The sequence below is a fragment of the Camarhynchus parvulus genome, chromosome 19 (assembly GCF_901933205.1).
Source record: "Camarhynchus parvulus chromosome 19, STF_HiC, whole genome shotgun sequence".
NCBI classification, from domain to species: domain Eukaryota; kingdom Metazoa; phylum Chordata; class Aves; order Passeriformes; family Thraupidae; genus Camarhynchus; species Camarhynchus parvulus.
The window spans coordinates 8073197-8096252 of NC_044589.1; the positions used below are offsets into that span (position 1 = coordinate 8073197).

Sequence of the window (23056 nt, forward strand, 5' to 3'; positions counted from 1 at the left end):
CTGCCTCTGCCTCTGTGACAGGGACAAGGACCTTGCCAGCAGCTGGATTCAGCAGGACTCATCCTCCGCAGCCACAGACGACAGGGAGGGTCAAAGGTACCACGAGCTGCCCTGAGCAATCCGGATATTAACAGGATTGCAACACAGCCGGAGGAATTTGAAGGGTCAAACTCCATGCGGTTGTTTTAGACCCCCAGTGGATCCATAGCAGCGTTTTGGGAGGCTGGTACCTTAACACAGAGCAGTTTGAAGGAGTTAATGTGTGACCAGCCCCAGCCCAGGCAGACAGGCTGTCCTGCTGGAGCTGGTTTCAGCAGCCAGGACACTGTGCAGTCCTCAGCAATGCTGATGCGACTGCAGAAGAAAAAAACTGAGAGGAGAAGGATTGCAGCTGACTTGCATCATGTGCAGAGCAGAATTAGCTCTTGATTTCCCTGCAGATTCCAGACAGGATGGCTACCCCGGGGTTTCTCTGGATATGGATGTGCATAATCTGAAACACAGCCAACATCTCGCTGCTAAAATGCACCCCTAAATCACAACACAAATGTGCTCGTGATTGAGAGCTGCCCAATGAGGAGAATGTCAGGACACAATGGGTTAATGTCAAACACTGAACTGTTTGGAGTGTGTCCCTTTCCTCTAAGAGACCTTGCTGCTGGCTGATGTCCACACACCATGGAAGATCCACTGCCCTCAGTGCGATGTGGAGATCGGAATGCAGCTGAATTAAAAACTGAGGAGCCTTTTGCAATCAGATTAAGTTTTTATATGTGTCATACCATAGGATCAGGCGATCAGAGCCATCAGTGGATACTTTAGGGTAACTCAGCTCTTTCAGTAACACATCCAGATGATTTTTGAACACTTCCAGGGATGGTGACTCCACCATTACCTTGGGTATCCTCTTCCAGGGCTTGGCACCCTTTTGGCGACGAATCTTTCCCAGATATCCATCCTGTTGCAGATCGAGGCCGCTCCTCCTGTCCTGGGAGGACAGAGTGCCGCACACCTGGCTGCGATCTCTCCGCAGAGAGTTTTGGAGCTCCATAAAGTCCCTCCGAGCCTCCTTTTTTCCCGGCTGCGCTGTCCCCGCTCCCTGCCCGGTGGCGGTGGCGGTCCCCGCTTGCCGTGCGCGGTGTTCCCGGCAGATGGCACCGGAGCCCCGCGGTCCCTCCGGTCCCTCCGCAGCACCGGGAGGGTACAGAGGGGACACGGATCCCCTTTTCCTTCTCTCCGCTCCTCGGGCTCGGCACTTTTAACCCTGCCTCATTTCGCCAGTGTTTGTATTTTTCAAGAGCCTAATGAGCTTATTTTTTAAGACCCTAATGTTTAATAGACACCGGGTGTCTGTTAAACATGCAGGGAAATCCCCAAATGTGCCAGTCATTAGCCAAATGTACGCCAAATATTTTTTGAAAAAAATACTCGCTAAATATGCTTGATAAAAATATATATTTGAAATAATATACTCATAAAATAAAAATAAAAACAAAAATAAAATTTATAAATATAAATATACTTATAAATGTAACTATAAACATAAACATTATATAAGTATATAAGTATATAATGGATATAAAGATTATAAGGATATAATAATGTATAATATATAAATAATAAATATATATTTAAAATATATTAATTTATTTGATAAATAAACTAAATATAATAAATTATATATAAATATAAATATATATAATAGTTATAATATAATAAACTAAATATATTTGAAAAATACTTGCTAAATAGTTAAGTGAAAAATATAGCATGTACTAGTCAACCCGGGTATAATATAAAAATACTCCACTATTTCTGAAGAATAAATAAGAGTTAGAAAAATGCATAGATAGGCATTGGCTCTATATGGACAAGAAAATGCTCGTTAAAAACCTTGGGATGCTGTCCTGACTCTTTAATTCCAGTGTCTCAAGCTGGTTCTCAAATGGGCATCCTGAATCTGTGATTCTGCTGCAGAACCAGCACCTCACCCAGCACATTTTAAACTCTCTCATGGTGTAACTTCAGTTCAGTCACACCTCACCTTGTGATTTTTCCTTTTCATTAAGAACAGTTGTTTCCTCATTTTATTTTATTTTTCCTTAAGAGAGAAATGCTTTACTTTTTCTGTGTTTCAGAGCATCTTCCTCCTTCTTTGTTCACTAAAAGCAGGGCCAGATGTATTAAGTGCAGCCATAAATATTATTTTTACAGCAGAATATTTATCTTGCTGCATGAGTTGGTTGAGTTCAGGGTTGCAGACTTAAAAAACAGCTTCCCTGCCCTGAAGAACCCAGATACTTAATTAAGGCAGATAAGGAAGGACAAATAAAAAACAAGACAAAACTTCTCCTGCTTTGAACCACCTCTAAGGACCAGGTCTTGGCAAGAGAAAAGAGAGATTGTAAAGCTGTAATAATAATAATAATGATAATTAATTGTATTTATAAAGTATCCTCTAATGGCTGTGGAAGCTACACAACGATTTTAGATACAGTTGAAAGCAACAACAGTAAGGAGAAACCAAATAAGGAAGGGTTGTAAAAATAAAGGTGTTTATTGCAGTAGATAGTAAGATTTCGTGCGCTGTTTTGGGGCTCTTCTGCAGCACGGACATCAGTCGGGAGCAGCTGAGGATCCTGCAGTGAATTCTGCAGGCTTGCAGATTGCAGACTTTGATTACACAAAGAGCAAATACATTTTACAGCCTGGTTTGCATGTCACTGTCTCTGCTTTATTTCCTTTCCATGTCCCAGCCAGACAGACGGTGTAACTCAACGCAGCCCAATTTATGTTTATGCTTCTGGATTGGCTTTCAGGTTTTTCTGCCTGCATTTGATAGGGGTAAATATGTATTTATGGTCGATTTTGGAAACAAAGAAGGGAATAAATCTGTGGGCTTTTGGGAGGCTGGCTCTACCCTCATGGGGGAGTCACAGAATGGCTTGGGTTGGAAGGGAGCTTATGGAAGGAGTGGCAGAGGGAGTTGGGGATGTTTAGCCTGGAGAAAAGGAGACTCAGGGGTGACTTTATCATTCTCTATCACTTGATGAAAGGAGGCTGTGGCCAGGTGAGGGTCTGCACCCAGGTGGAGGGTCTGAGCTTCTGCTCCCAGGTAACAGCGACAGGACAAGAGGATGGTCTTAAACTGCACCAGGGGAGGTTTAGGCTGGACGTTAGGAAGGAGTTCTTCACAGAAAAAGCGATTGCACGCTGGAATGGGCTGCCCAGGGAGGTGGTGGGGTGACCATTTCAGGAGGTATTGAAGGAAGGCTGGATGTGCACACAGAGCCATGGGCTGTTTGACAAGGCGGTGTTCTGTCAGAACTTGGACCCAAAAGTCTTTTCTCATGCTAGTTGCTTCCGTGCGACCCTGCGTGTGCCGCCACGTCTCCCACAGGCTGGCAGACCTTCCACCGGAGCAGGCTGCTCGGAGCCACATCCAGCCTGGCCTCGGACGCTCCAGGGACGGGACACCCGCAGCTCTCCCAGCAAGTCGCGCCAGCGTTTACCCTCTCAGGGAAGAACTTCCCCCCAACAGCCCATCTAACAGCGCACAGTGTGCAGCCCTGGCCCGCGGTGCGCTCCTCCGTGCCCGGGCTGGGCCGGCCGCGGCTCTGAGGGGCCGGGGGGGGCCGGGCCGGGGCGGCGCTGCCCCGGGCGGGGGCGGGCGCGGGGCCGCGCGGTGCGGCAGCGCCCCTGGCGGGGCGGCGCGGGGCGGAGCGGGCGCGGAGCGGAGCGGGCGCGCAGCGGGAGCGGAGCGGGATGGCGGGCGCGCTCACCGACCTGCTGGGAGAGGTGCTGGTGGCCGCCGACGGCGAGGAGGTGGCCGTGTCGGCGCTGGCCGCCCGCGGGGTCTCCCTCGTGGGGCTCTACTTCGGCTGCAGCCTCGGCGGCCCCTGCGCGCAGCTCGGCGCCAGCCTGGCCGCCTTCTACGGGCGCTTCAGGGGGGAGGCGGCGGCGGCCGGCGGGCAGCGCCTCGAGATCGTCTTCGTGTCGGCGGAGCAGGAGCAGCAGCAGTGGCAGGAGGCGGTGCGGGCCATGCCCTGGCTGGCGCTGCCCTTCGCCGACAAGCACCGCAAGGTGAGCCCCGCGGCCGCGGCCGGGCGGGGGGCGGCGGGGCGCGCCCCGGGCTTTGTCTGGGGGCCGCGGGGCTCGGCCGGGGCCGGGCGCTTTCCAGAAAGTTCCCGGGGGAGCCGGGGAAGCGGCGGGGAGGTGGCGGCTGCTGTCCCGCGGGGCGACGCCGGCTCCTGCGGGGCCTGGGAGCCGCGGTGCCGGTACGAGGGGAGCCCTGGGCTGGGCACCGTGGGCATCGCCGGGCCCGCAGGGGAGCGGGGCTGCAGGTGAGGTGTGAGGGGAGCAGCTGCTCCGGGCACGGCGCCACTCCGGTGGGCATCCAGGGAAGGCAGACATTGCCCTGGCAGCGGACACGGTGCCCGTGGGCTCCTGTGAGGGTTTGGGCACAGAAAGGAGCCCCCGCCGGCCGTGGGAGGACACGCGGTGCTGGAGGAGCGAGTGAGCCCGGCGAGGCTGCCGGGCCGGTCTGTGGGATGGGGTTTGTTCCTCTCGTTCGGTGCGTTCGGTACTCTGCAAGTTACAGCCTCTCATCCGTAGAGTTTAATCTGAAAGATAATGGACAGAAAGCACGCTAAGACCCAGACAGAGCAGGCTGTGATGAAAAGGAAGGCGCAGGCTAAGCCTCCACTTCCCTACGAGCTTGCAGCGCTTAAAAGGAGAAAAAAAAAAAAACCTCTTTAGAAATCTAATCTCTGTAAGCAATCGAGTAAGAATTGAAAAGATGGTGCCCCACAGTGCCATTTCTAAACGTCTTTCTGGCGAGTGGTTGAGGCAGCGGGTGTGGAAGCAGCGGGCAGAGCCTGGCTCAGCTTTGGCTGGGACTGGGATAACGCTGGTACCTGGATACCCTCAGGCATCCCCTGTGTCTGGACACCAGAGGCTGGGCTGGGATGGAAGGGATGAGAGGGATGACATCTTCCAGGATGGGTCTCTGAGCCCTGCTCTGTTCCTTAGGTAAAGGGATTGTTTAAGGAGTAGTTGGCTGTTGTCTGGCAGCACCGTGTGATGTCCCTGCTGCTGAGAAGAGATGTAGCTTTGAAACACGGATTTGCCGTTTTTTCCCTCATTTGCCGCCGTTTTTTGTCACTAAGCTCCCAGTTCTGCAAAAACTCTCGTGTATCTAATGCTGTGCACCTGGCTGATAGTGCTGCCCAAGGCCCCCAGTTTGCCCCTTTGAAATCCATACACTTCTAACTGGGAGCTCACCCAAGTGCTCGGGATCTGAGCAGTTCCATTAATCAGAGGAGCTGCAACCTTCAGAGAAACTACAGTTTAACTCAGGTTTCTTTTAAACCAAACCCTCTTCCTACAGGGATGTGAAAACACTGTGGTTCCAATTAGTAGCTGACCATTTCCCTACAGAACATTTCAGATTATTTAGATGGTGGGACTTCTGCTTGCCATATTTGCTTTAAAAATTCCACTGCAATGTAGTTAAATGGTTGGGAAATCACAGAAGTGGAAGGTGGCATTAATTTTACATGCTGGCCAATGCTTCCATCTATTAGATTGCAAGAAAACATTAAATAAAAAGATTATGGGGTCTTAAACTCTTATTCCAAGAAGCCCTGAGTTAAATTCAGGATTATTTTTGTGTGGAGTGTAAAGTAATTGAAGCTCGTGCTGTATATTTTCAAAACTAAGCAGATGTGATGTGGCTTTGGAGGAAGCTTAATCTACGGATAACAGAGAACCTATTTGTAAGTTGTAAGGGCAATTATGTCAGGCTATCAGATTTCTAAACAGGAGATTTATAACCTGTAGCTCAGGCAGTTAGAAGTTTCCTTGTATAATAGGCTGATTTTTAAAATAGTCGGGTTAATGACCTGACTCCCCAGAAAAGCACAAACTTTGTGTTTTTCAAAAACATGCCAGTGAGAGCTGGGGATGTCGAGCATATGTTCAGTACCTCACGGGCTTAATTTGTTTTAAAACAAAAGCATTAGAGGAATGTAGGCAGTGCTTTTGAGTTATGGTTCCTTTGCACTAAGGGATACTCCTAAACCCCAGCGAATTATATAGATTTATGGGAAGAAAGGGATATTGTAGATGCAGGGTAGAGACAGCAAGAGGGGTGGGAACACTGAGAGCTCTGTCCCTGAGCTCTCAGCTCCCCATCCTTGCGGGTTTCAGGGCTTGTTTGGGTGAAGCTCTGCCCAGCAAGGTTGAGCCTGGGTGATGCCCAGGCTCAGAGACTTCCAGAAGTCCTTTCAAGCCAACTCTTCCCATTGTGGGTTCATTACTTTATTTATTGAGGCCGTGAAAGCTTTGTGAAGAGATGATGGCTTCCTATCCTATAGAAAATCATCACTTTTTTTGCTCAGTGTTACTAAAAAATATGACTTTTAAGGTCCATCTGTCATTGTCCTTCTCTGGCGTACTCTGCATTTTTCTACATCTCTCCTTCTTCCACACCCTGGGCACCAAACGTTGATAGATCTTAAAACCCAGGCTCCTTTCTGGGTTTGCAGTACAATTCCCACAGTCCTAAAAGTAAATGAGCATCTTATTCTGATGGTTATTGGGGAAAGTAGATGGAATTGTCAAAGCAAACAGCCACTCTTCGTTGAATGCCTCGGTAACCCAGTAATGCTGGGGTGCAGTTACCAGGGACAACCAGTTCAATTGGAGTAACTTCAGCACACAGCAGTTTTTGCCTCCAAACCAGTAATGAAAGAAAGCAGTACAAGTCAGCAAACATCTGGCCACGGGGAAAGCCTTTGATTAATGAGGAGGATGGCATTATGCCTCTGTCTGAGCCGCAGCCAGACCTATTATTGGGTGGGTTTTTTTCAAGGACAAAACCAGAATGAGCCAAATGAGATTGGAGGCCTTTAGCTCGCGATGCACGTCCCTCAGTTAAGTTGTTCAGGCTTGGATTTGGGCAGCCACAGGTAGATTTTGGTGATTGATTTGTCTTCTGATAATGCCTGGTTTGGCTGAGCAGAGCAATGGGGAGAAGACGTTGCTCAGTGTCTTCGTTTTGGTTGTGGTTTTGGTTTAACATCACCCCGTTGTTGTCTGTTTGCATGGACATCTGCTCGAGTTCTGGAGGGTTGATTTAATAACAGCTTTAATGTCCTGATTGCTGCTGAGAGCCTCAGCAGTGTAAACAGCCCCCATCTGCCTGCATGCCCTGATGTCCCCCAGCACCCACAGTGAGGTGTCTCCCTTCCTGCTGTAGGAAGGATCCCAGACTTCTCCTGGTGAGCTCCACACCATCCCTGCTGCAGAGTCCCCCCACTCAGGGTGAATTTGGGTGCTTTTCAAGGCCTTATGGCACGCAGGCTGTTGGAGGAGTGCTGTCCTGCTGTGTTGCTGTGGGACATCTTGGTCATCTCTGCTAAAAATGCTAAACCATCCACATTCTCCATTGAGTAGATCCTCTCCCATGGTTCCACATAGGAGTGGGAGAAAGGAGAGTGCTGGAGGAGAAAAGGCTCCACAGTGAGGGAGCAGCGGTTTATCTTTTGCTGTTGTTTATTTGCCTTTGCTTTTGTTTTTACTTGTTAGTTTCTTGGCCCAGTCATCTTCCTCATTCTTTTTCATCTTGAAATTTCTCCTGGCATTTCCTTGGTGCATCCGCGCGATGCCACACTGGAGCTGGGGCTGTGCTTTGCCTCTCTCGTGTTTTGTGTTTTTCTACTGTATTTATGCATCTGGTTGAGTGTTGTACAGATTCTTCTTGGGAAGGCTGAGATGCTTCTGTTCTGGATTTAAACAAATGCAAAATATGTTGATTGTTTTTCTGTGATTATTCAGTCAAGTATCTGAAAACAATTTGAGGATCTCCCTTTGCTCATGCTGGTAAAGTAAATTTCCTTTGGTTGGGACTGAGTGTTTTCCCTTTATCTGAAAAGATCATCTACCATGGGAGCCTCTCCTAATAAGACACCAGGTACTAATTTTGTGTGTAGGCTTTGTACAAGAAATGGTGGGGAGAAGACAGAAATGTCATTAAATTAGACTGTCTTTTTTTTTTTGTGGAGGAAAAATCTTCAAACCCTTGATTACAGTTTAAGGTACACCCTGATTTTTAGGGATTCAGAATTTTTCTGTTTGAAATTGCCATCTGCTGAGATCTGGGAGGCAAGTGGTCAGCACAGATGTGGGATTTGTCTTACAGAAGATTTTGTAAATCACTTGAAGCAGCTTTTGAATTTCATCATATAAAAATATCTAAGTAATCACTTTCAGCTGTATTCCTGACTTTATATTTCTGGGGTGGGAATGTATATGAACTCTTTGGCTCACGGAGCTGTAGATTTGAAAAATATGGTCTTTTCATGACATCAGGCTATTGAGTAAGAAGCAAGGCATTAGCAGCACCAACTGCTTCTTTGTTTGCTTTGAAACTTCCCTGGTTCTGAAATGTAAGAATGGGAGATGTATGAAGGGAGCAGAGGGAAGCCTGTGTGCTGTTTTTCATTGTGGCATCTTAATCCAGATGTTGAAATGAAAACGTTCGTTTAAAAATGCACGGTTGACAATTTCATTCGTTACTCTCAGGTTGCAAGACCGAGCAAAGGAACTTTACTTTGTAAAGTAATCAGTGCATAGTTCTTCTCCAAAAATGCATTCTTTAGAGGCTGAACACGTAACAGCTTTACAAAAGAAAGTGCAGAACAATGGAGCGTTTTTCCCTGCGATTTTGGAGACGTTCAACAGTGAACTCCAATTATTCACTATTTCCACATTGTGCAGATGACATCGAAGCCAAAACATTTTGACGACTTCTTGTTTTTGTTGATGCCTTTTTTCCAAATTATTTCTCTGTGTGTTTTACGCAGTTTTGCAGTCACCCTCCATGCAATTAGCAGTCCTCTCTCATGCCAAGACCCTAATCCTTCTGTTGAATCCCCATCAGCGTCAGGAGGCTGCAAGTCTGGGGACTGTGTCCTGCTCCTGGTCCTGCAAGAGTTGCAAAAACACCACTGACATCCGTGCAGGTTGGATTTTCCCCCATATCCAAACTGTTGCCTGCCTGAGCACTTTCCCTGGGGGAGAATTAGTATTTTAAAAGTCTTGCTGACGTGTAGTCTGCTGTGGTGTTTATTACATCCTTCAGTCGGTAATTGCCCACGTTTTAGGACCTGCTCTGAAAGTCTTGGGCATCTTTCCATTATCAAATCCTCCTGGCTCCAGGGTGGGGACAAGCTGTTTGCTGATCACATGATTGGTTCTTGAACAGGGCTCTGTACACATCCCATCCCAAAATCTGACATCAGGTTTGCCCGGCCTTTGCATGGTGTGTTTCAAATACATTTTAGTATGAAATTTTCACCATCAAGTGGTTCAATAACATCTTAGTTTGAAATGCAGTAGCTGTCTCCTTGTTCAGTACTCAATCCCTTTGTATTGTTGCCCACAAATATTGCTTAGTACTAGAAAGTTTGGGTGAAATTCTTGATGAGTTCATTGCTGGCAGGTTCAGGTTTTGGAAGAGTCCATGTTGGTTTGGAGTTTTTTGATCCTTTCTCATGGACAAACTTTTAGTGTTTCAAAGCAGAACTTGGTGGGGTGACTGTGTGGGAGTGGGGTAAGGTTTCACTTCTGAATTGCATTTGGGTAGAGCTCTCTGTTTTGCATTCCTGTTTTTTTCAGCCATGCTCCCAGCATGGAAGTTGGGGCATGGTTTTAATCTAAGTCAAATCAGAAAATATTGCAGTTTTTAGTGACCACACCATGGGGATTCTTGTCCCAGCCCTCCTCCCCAACAATCCAGATTCAACATAGTGATTGCCTCCTCCTTATTGCTGGAGTTTGATGTGAAATGTAGGGATCTAGGGAATCTAAGAGGGCATGGGAGGCTGTTGTACACCAGGCTGAACTCTGAATTCAGCAAAACAAATTTGAGCAGTGCTTGCCTGAGCATTTGTTTGATGAGAAGCTTATTGGTGTGTGTGGATTGCTTCCTCCTCCTTCCCCTCCCCATTGTTTTTATCGGGGAAACAAGTTCCAAGCAAAATATTCCAAAGTGATATTTAATTACTCTTTAAAATGCAACTATTTGTCTTATCAGCCATGTGGATTTCTATTTGCTGCTTTGATTTGACAGTTAGTAGTTTGTAATTTTTGAAAAGCTTACACGCTCCAGGAATCTGTGATTTTTATGCTTTTGAAAGTGGAGATGTTGAATTAACTGCAGCTTTGAACTATTCACGGATAATTTCAGGCCCCCCGCTTTCAGCAGCTACAAGCTGACTCCTGAGCTTTCAGGCTGGGTTGAATACTGAATAATCACAACTTTATAGCTGCATGTGCTCTCTAAACTGGTTCCATGGCACATCACAGTGTAATGCACGATAGGTTTGAAATGTTTTTGTAGACAGATCACTTTGTGCCATCTCCAGATAATAACGGCTGGGAAAGGAGGGAGTGCTGCCAGCCTGGGGAGGGTGCTTGGATTCATTCCAGCTTGGGCTTTGGGCATGTTAATTCCTCTCTGTTCTTGAGGTGGGAGCCCAGATGGGGGACTGAGGGGTGTTCTGGGGAGGGGGCTTTCTCCAGCACTGCCTTGATGTCCCTCTGCAGAGCAGCTTCCTCTGTGCTGGCTGGAACTGCTGCTTCTCAGCTGATGCTCTGTGGGCAAAAAACCACAATCGGAGTTAAATCTGTAGGTTGTAAATTAAAGACAGGGTCAATGGAGAAGCTGGGAGTGGGATGAGTTGACAAGTAAGCAGATAGACCTGTTAAATTCTCTCATGGGAAAGTGAATTATTTGAGTACTTCAGATTACAACATGTGTGCCTTGTCTCATAGCTGATCACGTTTTCATCATCTCAGTTTTCCAGGGAAATGCAGTCTTTTATTGATTTGGCATAGAGTACACACAACTAATGGAAGGGTGGAACTAAAAAGATGCAGGAATGTTTTCTGCATATTCTCACGTCTGTCTGTCAGCACTGAGAACAATTGCAACCAACAATTAATATGTAAAGAATTTGCAGTCTTTATTTAGTGTGAGTGAGTGAGTGACTGCTCAGTTGCATCAGGGCAGTAGCTGAGCATGTGCAATCTGATCAAACCCATGCTGGGGCTCAGCAAGCCCCTCTGGCCTAAAACCAAAGGGATGGGAGCCCTCAACAAGGCACAGGGCAGTGTGGGGAGAGCCCAAACACCACAGAGAATCTGGTTCCTAAAGGATACAATCCTAGTGATGGGTGCTGCTCCAGCTGTGGCAACAGGAATGGTGCACGGGAGGGGAGCAAACCCTCACCGCAGCTTGTGATGAGGAAGGCAGCAGGGATACCTTGGGACAATTCTTGGGTGCATCTCCAGGCTGAGAAGGTGCTTTAGCAGCAGGGTGGTGTGAGACATTCATTGCTGGGTGGTTTTTGCTGCTTTAGAATCTGTCCTGCCCAGCCAAAGAGGGAAGCTCCAGGGTCCTCCTGCAGCATTTTGTCTGTCTTTGCAATTGTGGCTGAATACAGTCTGACTTTAAAATATTTTAAAGGAGAAAAGGTGCAAAAGTCCCTATTTAAAATTAATTTGGCAAGAGTAATCAGATTTTAGTTACACGTTTGAGGTCTACAAAATAGCTGGTGGCATCCTCAGCTGTGGGCTGAGACCCCAGGGAATGGGTGGCAGCTGGCACAAGGAGACAGATCCCACCAGGAGGGATCTCAGCAAGGCTGGGCTTTGACAGCTGAAAAGGAAACATTATTTTACGTTTCAGGGCAAGGATTTAAAAATCTGGGTGAGAATTAAGTAATGTTTGCAGAACAGAGAACAAGGCGACTGAAACAAATTGCAACTGCCTGAGCGAGCCGGAGAGAGAAATTCTAGTTCTCCCTTGTTCCCAAGAGATTCCCACTGGAGAGATGAAGTCATAGCTATGACTTCATTAGTGCTAGCTCAGGATGCTGACAAACGAGCCCCTTTGATTTGTGTCAAGCTGACTGGGACACTGCTCTGGCTCTCTCCCCGTGCCCTGGCAGTCGCTGCCCTTGCCATGACAGTGGCAGAGGCAGGCACTGCTTCCCCAGCCAAGCTGATCCAGCTCAGCATTTGCTTTTGAATTGCCACTGCTTCATCCTTCCTTCCAGCTCTGAGCTGGCTTTGATAAATCCTGCTGGGAAGAAGGCAGCAGCCCAGGGAAGGGCAAGCAGCAGCCAAAACATCTCCATCAACACCCGAGCCTGTGCCTGGTGTGGGGAGCATTAATGGTACCCAGCAGTTCCAGCCTGGCTTCCAGAGCAAACAGAGGGGTGCAGGATCTCACCCTCATGACTCTCAGCATTGCTGTAGGAGTCCCTCTTGGAAAAAGTGTGAAATTTATTGTAATACACACTGAGGATCTTATGGTGGATCTGAGCTGCTAAATCCTCTAAACCTGAGCCTGCAATTTCATTGACAGGGCCTCTCACTTCACTCAGCTCCAAGCTTATGGTTTCACTGCTCCAATATTTTTCCATACATGGAAGCATTCCTGCCCCAGCCTGGGCTAATCCTGACATGCCACTGCATCTGGATGTTAGCTCATTTCTCGCAGCTGACACTGTGCAAAGGCAGATGTCTGACCTTACTTTTGTTTAAATAGATGTAATTCAGCCAGCTAAAGTCTCACTCCATAGGTGAGCATGGGGGGGAAAAAAAGAAAGGAAAAAAGGTGTTTTTCCATTTTTTGAAGCTCCTAGGGCTGTTGGGTGGATGAATTGGTCATAAGGAATGCCATACTTTGGAAATGTATGGTTTAATTTGCAGAGGGGTAACAAAACACAGATTTGCTGTGGCTCTGGGAGTGGACAGGGGCCCCTCTACCCATCCCATCAGAGGATGCTCCTGGTCACTCTGCTCTGCTGGCTCTCCAGAGTCTCTGGACTGTTTGATGTGTATTTAGCAGCTCGGTGGAGCTGGGGCTGCTGCACCCCTGCAGTGAGCCCAACGCCTCAGCCGTACCACAGAAAGAGATGCTTGTGCTGCTGAGCTGCTGCCTGAGCTGGGGGCCTGTTTATAATCCCTTCCTCATCGGGACAGGCTGTAGGATTTAATTAAATGTGTGTGAGGTGCTCTGCAAGCCTCTGCTGAAAGGCCCTGCGTGAGAGCAGTGCCTTTGAATAAAAGCTAGAGACCTTCCCCAGCCACCAGGAAAGAGCTGGGGCTGAAGCAGCGAGAGCCAGGCTGTTGAATCTGAACAGATGTTGGTTCTCCCCCACTTGGGTAGTTCAGAAGGATTATCCTGCCTCTCCCAAAATAAAGGAGAAACACAGGGATTTTAGTGGTGTTGCCAGGGATCTCAGCTCCATCCCCTCGTGCTCGCTGCTGCTTGAAAGGTTGCACGCTGGGCTGGGGGTGTGTGGGGGGTGTGTTGGTTGTGGGCTGTGCCCTGGTGTTTGCAGTTCAGCATCCACTTCCCCCTCGCTGGGGGTCCCAGTTTGTCCACTCTTTGCTTGGCTGCTGCTGTTCTGTGCAGGAATAAGACGAGCTGAACTGAGCCAGGATAAAACAGGTTTCAAATGAACCAAGCTGTGTGATGGCGTGGGAAGGAGATGACAATTTCCAGATCTGCTGTCAGATCTGTGAAGCGGTTGAAACTTCCTTTGTGTGACTGTTTCAGCCCCTGAGAACCAAGTGAGTCCAAGAGCTTTTGGGGTCTGTGGTGTCCCCAGCCCCACTGTGGGACTGCTGTCCCCCTGTCTGCCCTTCCAAGTGCAGCTCAGGGTCTGAGCAACAGCAGCACCCCAGTCCTTGTGCGCAGTCCTGGATCTGGTGGGATTTTCACCAGACGGGTCACCAGAACATTAGAAATGTTCTTCCCCTTCATGTTTTTCTGACTACTGTTCTGTCACTCTCAGAGCAAATCAAAGAGCACCAGGCTACAAATCCTGCCTTGCAAGTACTGCCTGGGTGTTTGGCTTGCAGGATTGCTCCTCTTTTATCAGCTGATATCTGGTGTTTTAAGAGGGCAGGGAACTGTGCTTATTTGCTTCTGAGAGGCTGATGACTCTATGAGCTGATTTTTTAGGATTTAGGTTTGTGGCCATAGAACAGAGGTCATTGTGCTGTTACATTACAGGCTGCCTCTAATGAGCTCTTTCCTGTAATCTCTGCTTGGAAATTTGCAAATTGCTGCGTGCTTAGGGAAATCCTGCTGGCTTCACCGCGTGGGCAAGGAAGCAGAGGTGAGAAGGGGCTGGATAGGTGACCAGAGTGGGGCTGTGCCTCTGCCACAGCTGTGATTTCCAGGTCCAGCACTCCAGCCTCCCAGAAAAGCCCCATCTCACATGAACATGACCCTGAGATTGAGCTCTGCTTCCCTCAGCCATTGCCCCCCGCTGCTGCTGTGCCGTGTGCTTCCGAAATCGCTTCGTTCCAGGGTTAGAAAAGACCCATTTTTGTGTCCTAAAGCCCTGGATTTCACAGATAGAGAAGGGGCAAGGTCTTAATGCCTGCAGCTTGATCTGCTAATCTGAAAGCATGGGAAGTTGTTCCTAGGGAGATTTGCCGCCCGGCTTTCTCAATGCAACTTTGCACAAGTAGGGTTTGTTCCTACAATGAGCTGGAGCAGCTGGATGCCTCCCACCAAGATTGCTGATATTTAGGTCTTTGATTTTGGCGGAGACTCACAGCAATAAATTAAATGAGTAGGGGAGTTTCAGAGAATTGTACAGATGGTGGGAAACTGAGGGTAGGGACTACTTTAAGTGCTAACGTATGGCACAGCTTCCACTCCTTTCTTTCTTAAAGGAATGGAAAATGCTATGGGCTGCTGTTCCAGGGATTTTGCCTCCTCCTTGTCTTCAGAGACCTGCAGACCACCTCTGTTACAGTGTTTTCTTCATGATCAAGAAAGGAGTGTCCTGTGTGTGCTCCTGCCTGTGGCACAGCAATGCCCTCGGTGCCTGCCTTCATCCCAGCCTGATCCTGGTTTGCTGCATATTTGGGTTTCTGCTTTTCTCTCTGGGAAAAGCAACTGTTAAATGAGATTTCTACTATCTTTTGCTTTTTTCCTCAATAGGTCTGGCCCGGTTTTGCTTTTGTTAAGCTGTGAGGATTCAAGTGAAACGATTTCATTCCTTTGTCCCCCTCTGTCTGCTTTAATTCACTATGTCCCGGCTGATGGTTTAATTATTGTGTGTGACAGGAGCATCCAGGGCATCGATTGGTGTTTATCTCTTAGGTGCTGCACAAAATAGATGTTTGTCACCCTGGTGGCTCCCAGGATGAGTTTTTGCCTAGAGAGGCAGTTTTCAAACCAGTTAATTGCTGCGTTGTAAAGCAGAAGAGTAGGTGGCTGTCCCTGCCTTTCCCTGCAGGCATGTCCCTGCTGGCTGTGTGGGACCAGTGGCTCTTCAGGTGGAAAGAAGGGGATGTGGTAGGCTGGGAGGAGCCTCCGAGGTCAGGAAGAGATGTTTTGGAGTGTGGGAGAAGCAGGTGGATGGAGGGAGGCATGAGGACCAGGCTGGAGCAAGGAGTGGTGCCTCACCTGAAGAGTCACTTTGCTTCAGACAGCCCAGATTTGAATTGCAGGATTTACTCAGTTTTAAAGCTTAAACTCCCTCTGAGCTCTGCATGTTTTGTGTTGTTCTTTTGGCTCTGGCTGACCGAGCAGTGGCCTTGTGTTGAGCCACATCCAGATCCTGGTTTGATGTTTGTCCCCACGAGGATTTGCTGCAGGCTTTGCTGCTGAAAAAGTCATCTACATAAACCCCAGTAAGTCTCTAGGTTAAGAGGCCACCAAATACCACCTCTGTCTGCTGCCATCCCTCTAATTATGAAAATAATAACCCCAGGCAGAGTTTATGGCCCTGCTGGTGGCTCTGGGTCTGTTGTGCTGGGCTCTGTTCAGAGAACTGCATTTGAAGGAGATGGTCCTTACCCTGCAGTTGGTTATGCAGGGCTGTATTACCTCTCCCCTACAGTGACAGGCCAGGCTTGATGCCTCCTGCCTTGTGGACACACAGGTTTGGGATCTGGAAGGGGAAGTGCAAACTTCCCTCACCTCCCTTCTGTCTTCATGGTGCCGCCTTCTCCAGCCTTGAAACTACAAATGGGATTTACACCTGGCAGGCAGCTGGGCCATAATGAGTTCCCTACAAGTGGTGGCTGCCATCTCTGGCTGAGTGCATCTTCATCTGTTTCCTCCCCTCCTGAGAGCCTGAGCAGGGATTATCCAGGACAAATCCTGTTACCCAGCTGCCTCCTCAGTGAAGGAGTCGCAGGACGGGAGCGCCCCACAGAACATAAATCTGTTAGCAGATGACTTCACAGGTGAAGGCTTTTAGGGGTTTCTTTGCCAGAAAGTGGCAGTGTTGATTGCCAGGCTTAGTAGTGAAGAATTTGAAGTTGTGTTTCATCCCTCAATCCATGTCTTAAGTATGTAGTGGTAAAGCTTAGGAAAATCTGTGTATGTATTAAGTGTTTCCTCTTAGGGAGCTGAGAACCCCTTAGGTGCAGCAATTACTATTTTATTAATTGGGATTGAAATACCAAATGCTCAGAACATGTCAGCTCGTGTCTGTTGTGGGGAGAACCTCAATTGCTCAAGAGAAAGGGCTTTTCATCCTGTCTGGATGCAAATCTATTGAGAAGAAAAATACCTGACATTTTTTGGTCATCTGCTCAAACATCTGTCTGGGCCCATGGAGGTGGTTCTTGGTGGGGAAAGTCATTTGTGAGAGGCAGCTCCCAGAAAGGAAAAGGGTTCTTTGCTCATTCTCAGACTTGTGGTATTTAGTTTGGTATTTTACTTTGTAATTACTCCACCAATTAGCACAGCTACAGATTTTGCCTTTCCTCTGCTGTTCTGTGTGTGTGTCTCACACGGCATTTGCTGGCCCTGAGGATAAACCTGCCTTGTGCAAAAGCACAGGCTGGCCCTGGAGAGACTTTGGTGAATTTAAAAGAATCAGGATCCATGTGGATGTTGGCTCTGTCCCTCTGCAGTCAGTGAGACTGTGCCTGGCCCTGAGCTGCTCCTGCACAAGTCAGTGCTTTGCCTGTGTCCACCTACAGCTGCTCAGTGACACAAAAATGAGGGGCAAACAAGCTGTACCTGTCTTTTCCTTCAGCTGTTGAATATCTCAAATCATCCTTGCAGTAGCTGAAGGTGCATCAGGGTTGGTCCTGTGGGTTCATGGCCAGAGTGATGGTCAGAACATGAACCTGTAAAAAGAAATTAAACTTCTTCTGTAGCTCAGCAGACTGAATATTGTGTCACAGAGATAGAAAAGTCCTGCCTGACATGAGCCTGGGCAAACACTTTCCATGCCATTTTCTGGGTTTTTTTTCCTCCACCATTACTCACAGCATTTGCTTTGTTCAGAGCTTCAAGCTACAGGAACCGGTGTGTAATTGCCCTGGAGGGTTCATCACACTGACACAGAGCTGCCAGACACCTTCTGATTTCAAAGTGCCATTCACTCACACATTTTCAGTGTTTCTTGTTTGTGCTGGTGGAAGCAGCTCCCGACAGGGAAATGGATATTGGTGTGAGCAGCTCCTGCTGCTGTGCTGAGCCTGTTCAGCTCCTCGGGTGAATGAACAGCCTCATTCCAGCTTCCCTGGGAAGAGCCACTGCAGGACACCACAGGCTTCTTCCCCACTTGCTTACCTAAATGTTACTAAAGAAAGTAAGTTGATAATCAAGTCCAGACCTTCTTGCAGGAGTTGCTGTGGTTTTCTCCCACCCTGCTCTCCTTCCCCTCACAGTGGGCAGAGGGTCCCTGTTGTGTTGGAAGAGCCTTGATGGCTTAGTGGGGTTCAAAGATCCTGCAGTGACCATCCAAAGAAAAATGCAAAATCCCTGTGGTCTGGTTGCTGTCCCTCCTGCCTGTAGCAGCCCATCTGAGCCCATTTTCTGCTCAGTTATGAGCTCTTCTTCATTCTGTTTATGCTCTACTTACCAAAAGATGTTGGAGCCAGAGGATTTTTCTGCAGAGGATTTAATTTCATTGGAGAGAAGTGACAGTTTGTAAAACAGACCATGGGATTAGTGTCACCTCAGCTCCTACACAATATTCCCATCCCCTTCTTGAGTATTATTTCTTTGAAAGCTGAAATTTCCACTGCTGTTGATGCCCTGCCAGGTACTCCAGCAGGGCATACTTTCCCTTGGAGGCAGATCAAGAAACCATCATTCCTTTTCTCTTGTTGTTTCTCATCAAAGGAGAGGAGCACCTTCCCTGCACTGCTCTGCTCCCTGCAGCACTGGCCAAAGTAGCCATGGATGTTCATACTGGAGATGTGAAATGGAAATAATTTTGGTGGCATGGAAGCTGAAACATTCATGTCCTCAAGAAAATAGACAGCATTTAAAAAAGTGTACTGGCAGAGGTCTTGATTAAAGGCTGTGCATGTCATTGGAGTAGCTTTAATTTTGGGGTTGTATCATTTACGTAGACTGTGTTGGGTGAACTGATGTGTGTCTGCATCCTGTGTGTCCACCTGATTTACCTGATGTCTCCTTAGCCCAACCCTGACTTATCATAATGAAACTACAACCCCACAGGTTGCTGGAGGAAAACCCCTTTTCCTAGAGAGAATACAGAGGTTCTGTGGATTTTCAGAGAAAATGTATGAGCTTCACTGGCAGGGGAACCAGCTGAGCAAGTCAGCAGTGGATTTGAGATGTTGGCTTTGTGGCTTTTGTCTAGCAGAGCCCGAGCAGCATTTGATGTGTAGACATGTTTTCAGACATTTTGTATGGAGAAGGTGTTGGCAGGTCTGTTGTTAACACCCTCCCCTTTAGGCCAAACTATTGAAAATTCAAGTTCAGCTTGAATCTCATTTCAATGGCTTGGAAGGCTGCAATCTGATGGGCTGAAAAAAAATCTCATCCAACTCCAGCCCTTATTAGGAGCTTAATCTGAAGTGCAGCCAAAGCCCAATAAGGGAGAGGGCAAAAAAAAAAAAAAAGGCAATAAAATGGAACAAGAAATGTGCATCCAATTTACAGTATTCCTCTGCAACCTTAATTCATCCCCCTGTATACGTTACGATGCCGTTTCTAATTATGGGATCACATGTGGGTTTTTTCCATGGCACCCCTGCCCTTGCTGCTCCTGGAGGGCAGCTGAGGCAGCCCAGTGAAGGTTGGGGCTCCATGTGTAGAACTTCAGCCCTTCATAGGCTTGGAGGCAAGGGAGTGAGGCAAGTGATGGAAAAAGAGAGGATAAAGTGCTGCTTAAGGAGATGGGAATTCCTGCTCTGCTGCTGCTGCAGGGCTCAGGGATGGTGCTGGGTAAATTGCTTTTCATGCACAAGGAGGGACTTGATTTCCCAGGTCCCCAGGGTGAGGGTTGAGCTGCAGAAGTGCCGAGTGCTCCTGCTGCCGATGATCTCATGGGAAGTTGTACGTCAAACATTTAAAATGCCTCTCCATGCTATTTATTTTTTAAAAGGGAGCTGGAGGCTGATTCTGGAACTGGGTGCCCAGAGCTTCTCTGTAACTCTTTTCTTCATCTGTAAACCCGAGGTGTTGTGAACGTAGTTCTCTAGGATTTTATGAAAATAAATCCAGAGTCCTTTGAGAAGAATCCCAGTCTGTAGTGGCAAGACGCCTTCATTTTTGCCTTGGAGCAGCACATGAAAAGTGTGAAGTGAAGAGAGCTGAGTGCTGTGAATGCACAACCAGCTGAAACCCAGAACTGAGTAATTCCCCTCTAGCTGAGCATCTATTCTTGGTTCTAACTGCGTCAGGACTGTGTGCACACATGGTCTGTGGCCATGCTGTGAAGACCCCTGCAAGTGGACTGGCTTAAAGCTACAGAGACAGCACATTTCCAGCACATCCCTGCTTTTCAGGGCTTGGCAGCTGTGCTGTTTTCTTAATGCAGCCCTTCGGGTGCAGCATGGGATAAATTACAGCACTGGGTGAACCAGGATGGGACAGGCATCACTCTGCAGCAAACAGTAACAAGGAGGAGGCTGAACATGGTAATTCCTTTGTATTTCTGACCTGTAGCATAAAGTGGGAGGTTTTTGGATCATCCAGGAAGTGTGTAGTTTAGGCTGTTAATGCCAGATGTCTGCTTTTGGCTTATCTGAACTTAGGTTGTGTTTGATCTTTAGTCTGGACCGGTGTTGTGTGTTGGAGCCTCTCTTGCAGAATAACTCCTTGTGTCCATTGAAGGAGGAGGTGGAGGGAGTTATTTTCTCCTGTGGTTTTCTGGAACTCTACACCGTTGTCTGTCTCCAAGGAAGATGTGACGCACGATGGCTTTGCAGCTATGCAGCTGATGGGGAGGCACATAACTGTGGATGCTGCCTCAGGGATGCTCCAGCAAGGGGCTTGGAGAGCCAAGAGGCAGCCAGCATTCTGCTTCAGCACCCTTTGGACTTTTTTCCAGCTTATTCCTTCTCCAAAACGTGGATTAGGAGCTGCAAAGCTCTCTGCAGGAGGAGCAGCAAGAAGAACCCCATGAGAGGTGGTGTTGGGAGGAAGGGCAGCACTCAGCCCTGCTCTTCCAGGGCTCTGCAAGGGTTTGAGCAGAGCTCCCTTCCATCAGCAGATGTTGTCAGGCGTGCACAGGCAAAACCTTGCTCTAATTCAGTAATTATAAAAATTCCTGGCAGAAGCTGTGTGTGACTCAGCTGCAGAAAAATTACTTAAGGGAAAAAGAAAAGTTTACAGAATCAGGCTGACTGTAGCACACAAGGAGGGAAGCTGGGGCTTTCTGTAAATCCTCATCCAGCTTTAGCCCACCATGTCTCTTCCTGGATTGAGATGAGACGGGAGAAGCAGAGCAGTGGAAGCCCAGGAGCTCGTCCTCCCCTGGCCACAGCTCCCTGATGGAAGGCTGATGGAAGAGGAGGGATGGATGGATGGATGGATGGATGGATGGAGAGTTCCTTTCACTGCCCCTCAGAGCCAGTGCCAGCCCTGAGGATGGGAGGAGGCGGCTGCTGCCTGCTCAGCATTTGGCTTTGCCTTTCCCCTGTCTGCACACACTGGCACAGGAACCCGAGGAAGCCTCAGACAGGTCTTGACTTATCTGCAAAGGGTGTTTGCAGCACTGTCTCCTAGGGAAGCTGCCTTTTTTTTTTTCCCTTTGTAAACATTGGATTTAATTTTATTTTTGTTAAAACCCACATAACTAATTTCCCTTGGAATCTTTTGCAGGCGTCTGCTCTCAGTGTGTTTTGGCCTCGCTGCCCAGTGCTGGTTTTGAATCCCAGTCCCAGTGGTGGGAAGTTTTTAGAATGAATGCCAGTTGTATTTTTTTTCTTCAACAGAATCAGAGTGTCCGCCTGTGGGTTTTGAACAAATATCCTTGGTTTTATGTTTTGCTTGCAAGTAGCCAGGATCCAAAGGGTGTGTAGGCAATCTCAGAGATTCAGCAGGGATGCAGCATTTCCCCTTTGTCAAAAATTACTGCATTTTTCTTTTTTTTTTTTTTATTTTGTACCCTAGCATGCACCTCCCAGACCCTGCTGCTGTGTCTGGCTGTTCATCTGTGCCTTTGTACAGGGCTGTGTGCAGGCACCCAAGGGAGGTGTGTGACAGCCCCAGCAGTGAGTAATTTAAAATCACACCTGGGGAGTGTGGAGTAGGAAACAATCCTGCCTGGTACCTCTGTGAGTGCATGTATCTTCACTGGCTTGAATTTTCAGGTGGGCAAAATATATTTGCTTGCATTTGGTGCTGAATTTTCTGCCTCCACTAGTTCTGCTCTGGTCAGTCTCTCACAGCCACATGTGTGTGTTACGCTGGCTCTGTTGTCCAGGTGCTTTTCAGCATTTCCATTACAAAATCTAATTGCAGCAGCACTGCAAAGTTGCTGTTATTTGTTTTTTTTTGTTTTGGTTTTTTTTTAATACACCATTTGCTGAGGAACTTCTAACACACAGCTCCCTGGTGTCTCCAGTGAAGCAGTAAAACTGTAGCATTCATCAGCTGTACTTTTTATAGATCCTTTAGTCTGCAGTTTTCTTAGTTCTTTTGCCTTTGATGTTGGTCACTGTCAGAGAAAGAAGTTTGAAGCTGGCTGGATAGGTAATAGCTGATAGATGTTATAAAGTATTAGTAAAGAAATGGGAAGTGGCTGTGTGGTGGTGGTTTCAGCAAGAACACCCAGTGGGAACAGTTGATTTTGGTGTTGGGGAAAATCAGTATAAACTTGTCTTTTGCCTGGTATGGGAGAGGGAAGCAGAAATCCTGCAAACAAATTTGTATCTGCATGAAGCTTCCATAACTGAAGAGCTGTCTGTATCCTAAGAGAGGCTTTATTTATTCCTTGGAATCCTGAGTTTTTAGAGCATGTGTTGGCCATGCAAACTCTCAGCTTTGTCATAAATCTTTGTTTTGGCAGTGCTTGTCCAAATGCCATATTATCCAGAAAGGAGTAGATAGGGGATTAGAGCAGAATCCTTTGCTATTTATGGACTCCCTTGGGGAATACATTGTAATATTCTTTTGAATGGGCTAAAAGGTAACCACAACAACCCAAAGCTGCAGGTGCTAAATCTTCCCTGTGGCCCTCCTGTAGATCTGCAGGGGGGATAGAGGGGGATATTTCAGCTTGCAGATCTGAAATAACCTTGTTCTGGCTTTGACCATCTGCCACCTGCTGATTCCCTGAGATTCAGAACAGAATCTGGGACTCGTGCTTATTTATTTATTTATTTGTTTTTACAAACAGCCTAACTTTGGAGCTTTACATCTCTCCTTTCTAAGCTAGCACAGAGTTGAAAAATCATGAATTTTGTACAATCTGTGTGGAAGCATCTTTCCTGTAGAAGTTGCTCATCCCTTCCCCTCGGAGCTGCCGTAACCGAGGCGGGTCCTGCGTATCCGCATGTCCCTGTTGGCACGGAAAAGGAGGAGCAGGCTGGGTGCCAGGCTGCCAGACTGTTTCCAGGCTGTCTGGAAATGTTCAGCAAAGCTGCTGGCTCAGGCTGTCCTGATGCCCTTCAGCAAACTGAGCAGCCAGAGCTTACTTACCCGAGAAGGGCTTTTCTGGTCCTTTTGAAGTTGTCAGTAATCCAAAGTGCCGCCAGTTCTGTGCCCAGAATTTAATGTGTCAGGCTCCAGCTC

At 47.7% G+C, this 23056-nt stretch overlaps 1 protein-coding gene across 1 annotated transcript in view; it reads left to right on the top strand.

Moving 5' to 3' along the window:
- Window positions 1-3719: 3719 nt before the first annotated feature.
- NXN (nucleoredoxin) overlaps window positions 3720-23056 on the top strand; it is a 47260-nt gene continuing 27923 nt past the window's right edge. The window contains exon 1 of the mRNA XM_030962557.1: window positions 3720-4083. Within this exon, the coding sequence (XP_030818417.1) occupies window positions 3766-4083 (318 nt within the window). The 5' untranslated portion in view covers window positions 3720-3765. The remainder of the gene's footprint in view (window positions 4084-23056) is intronic.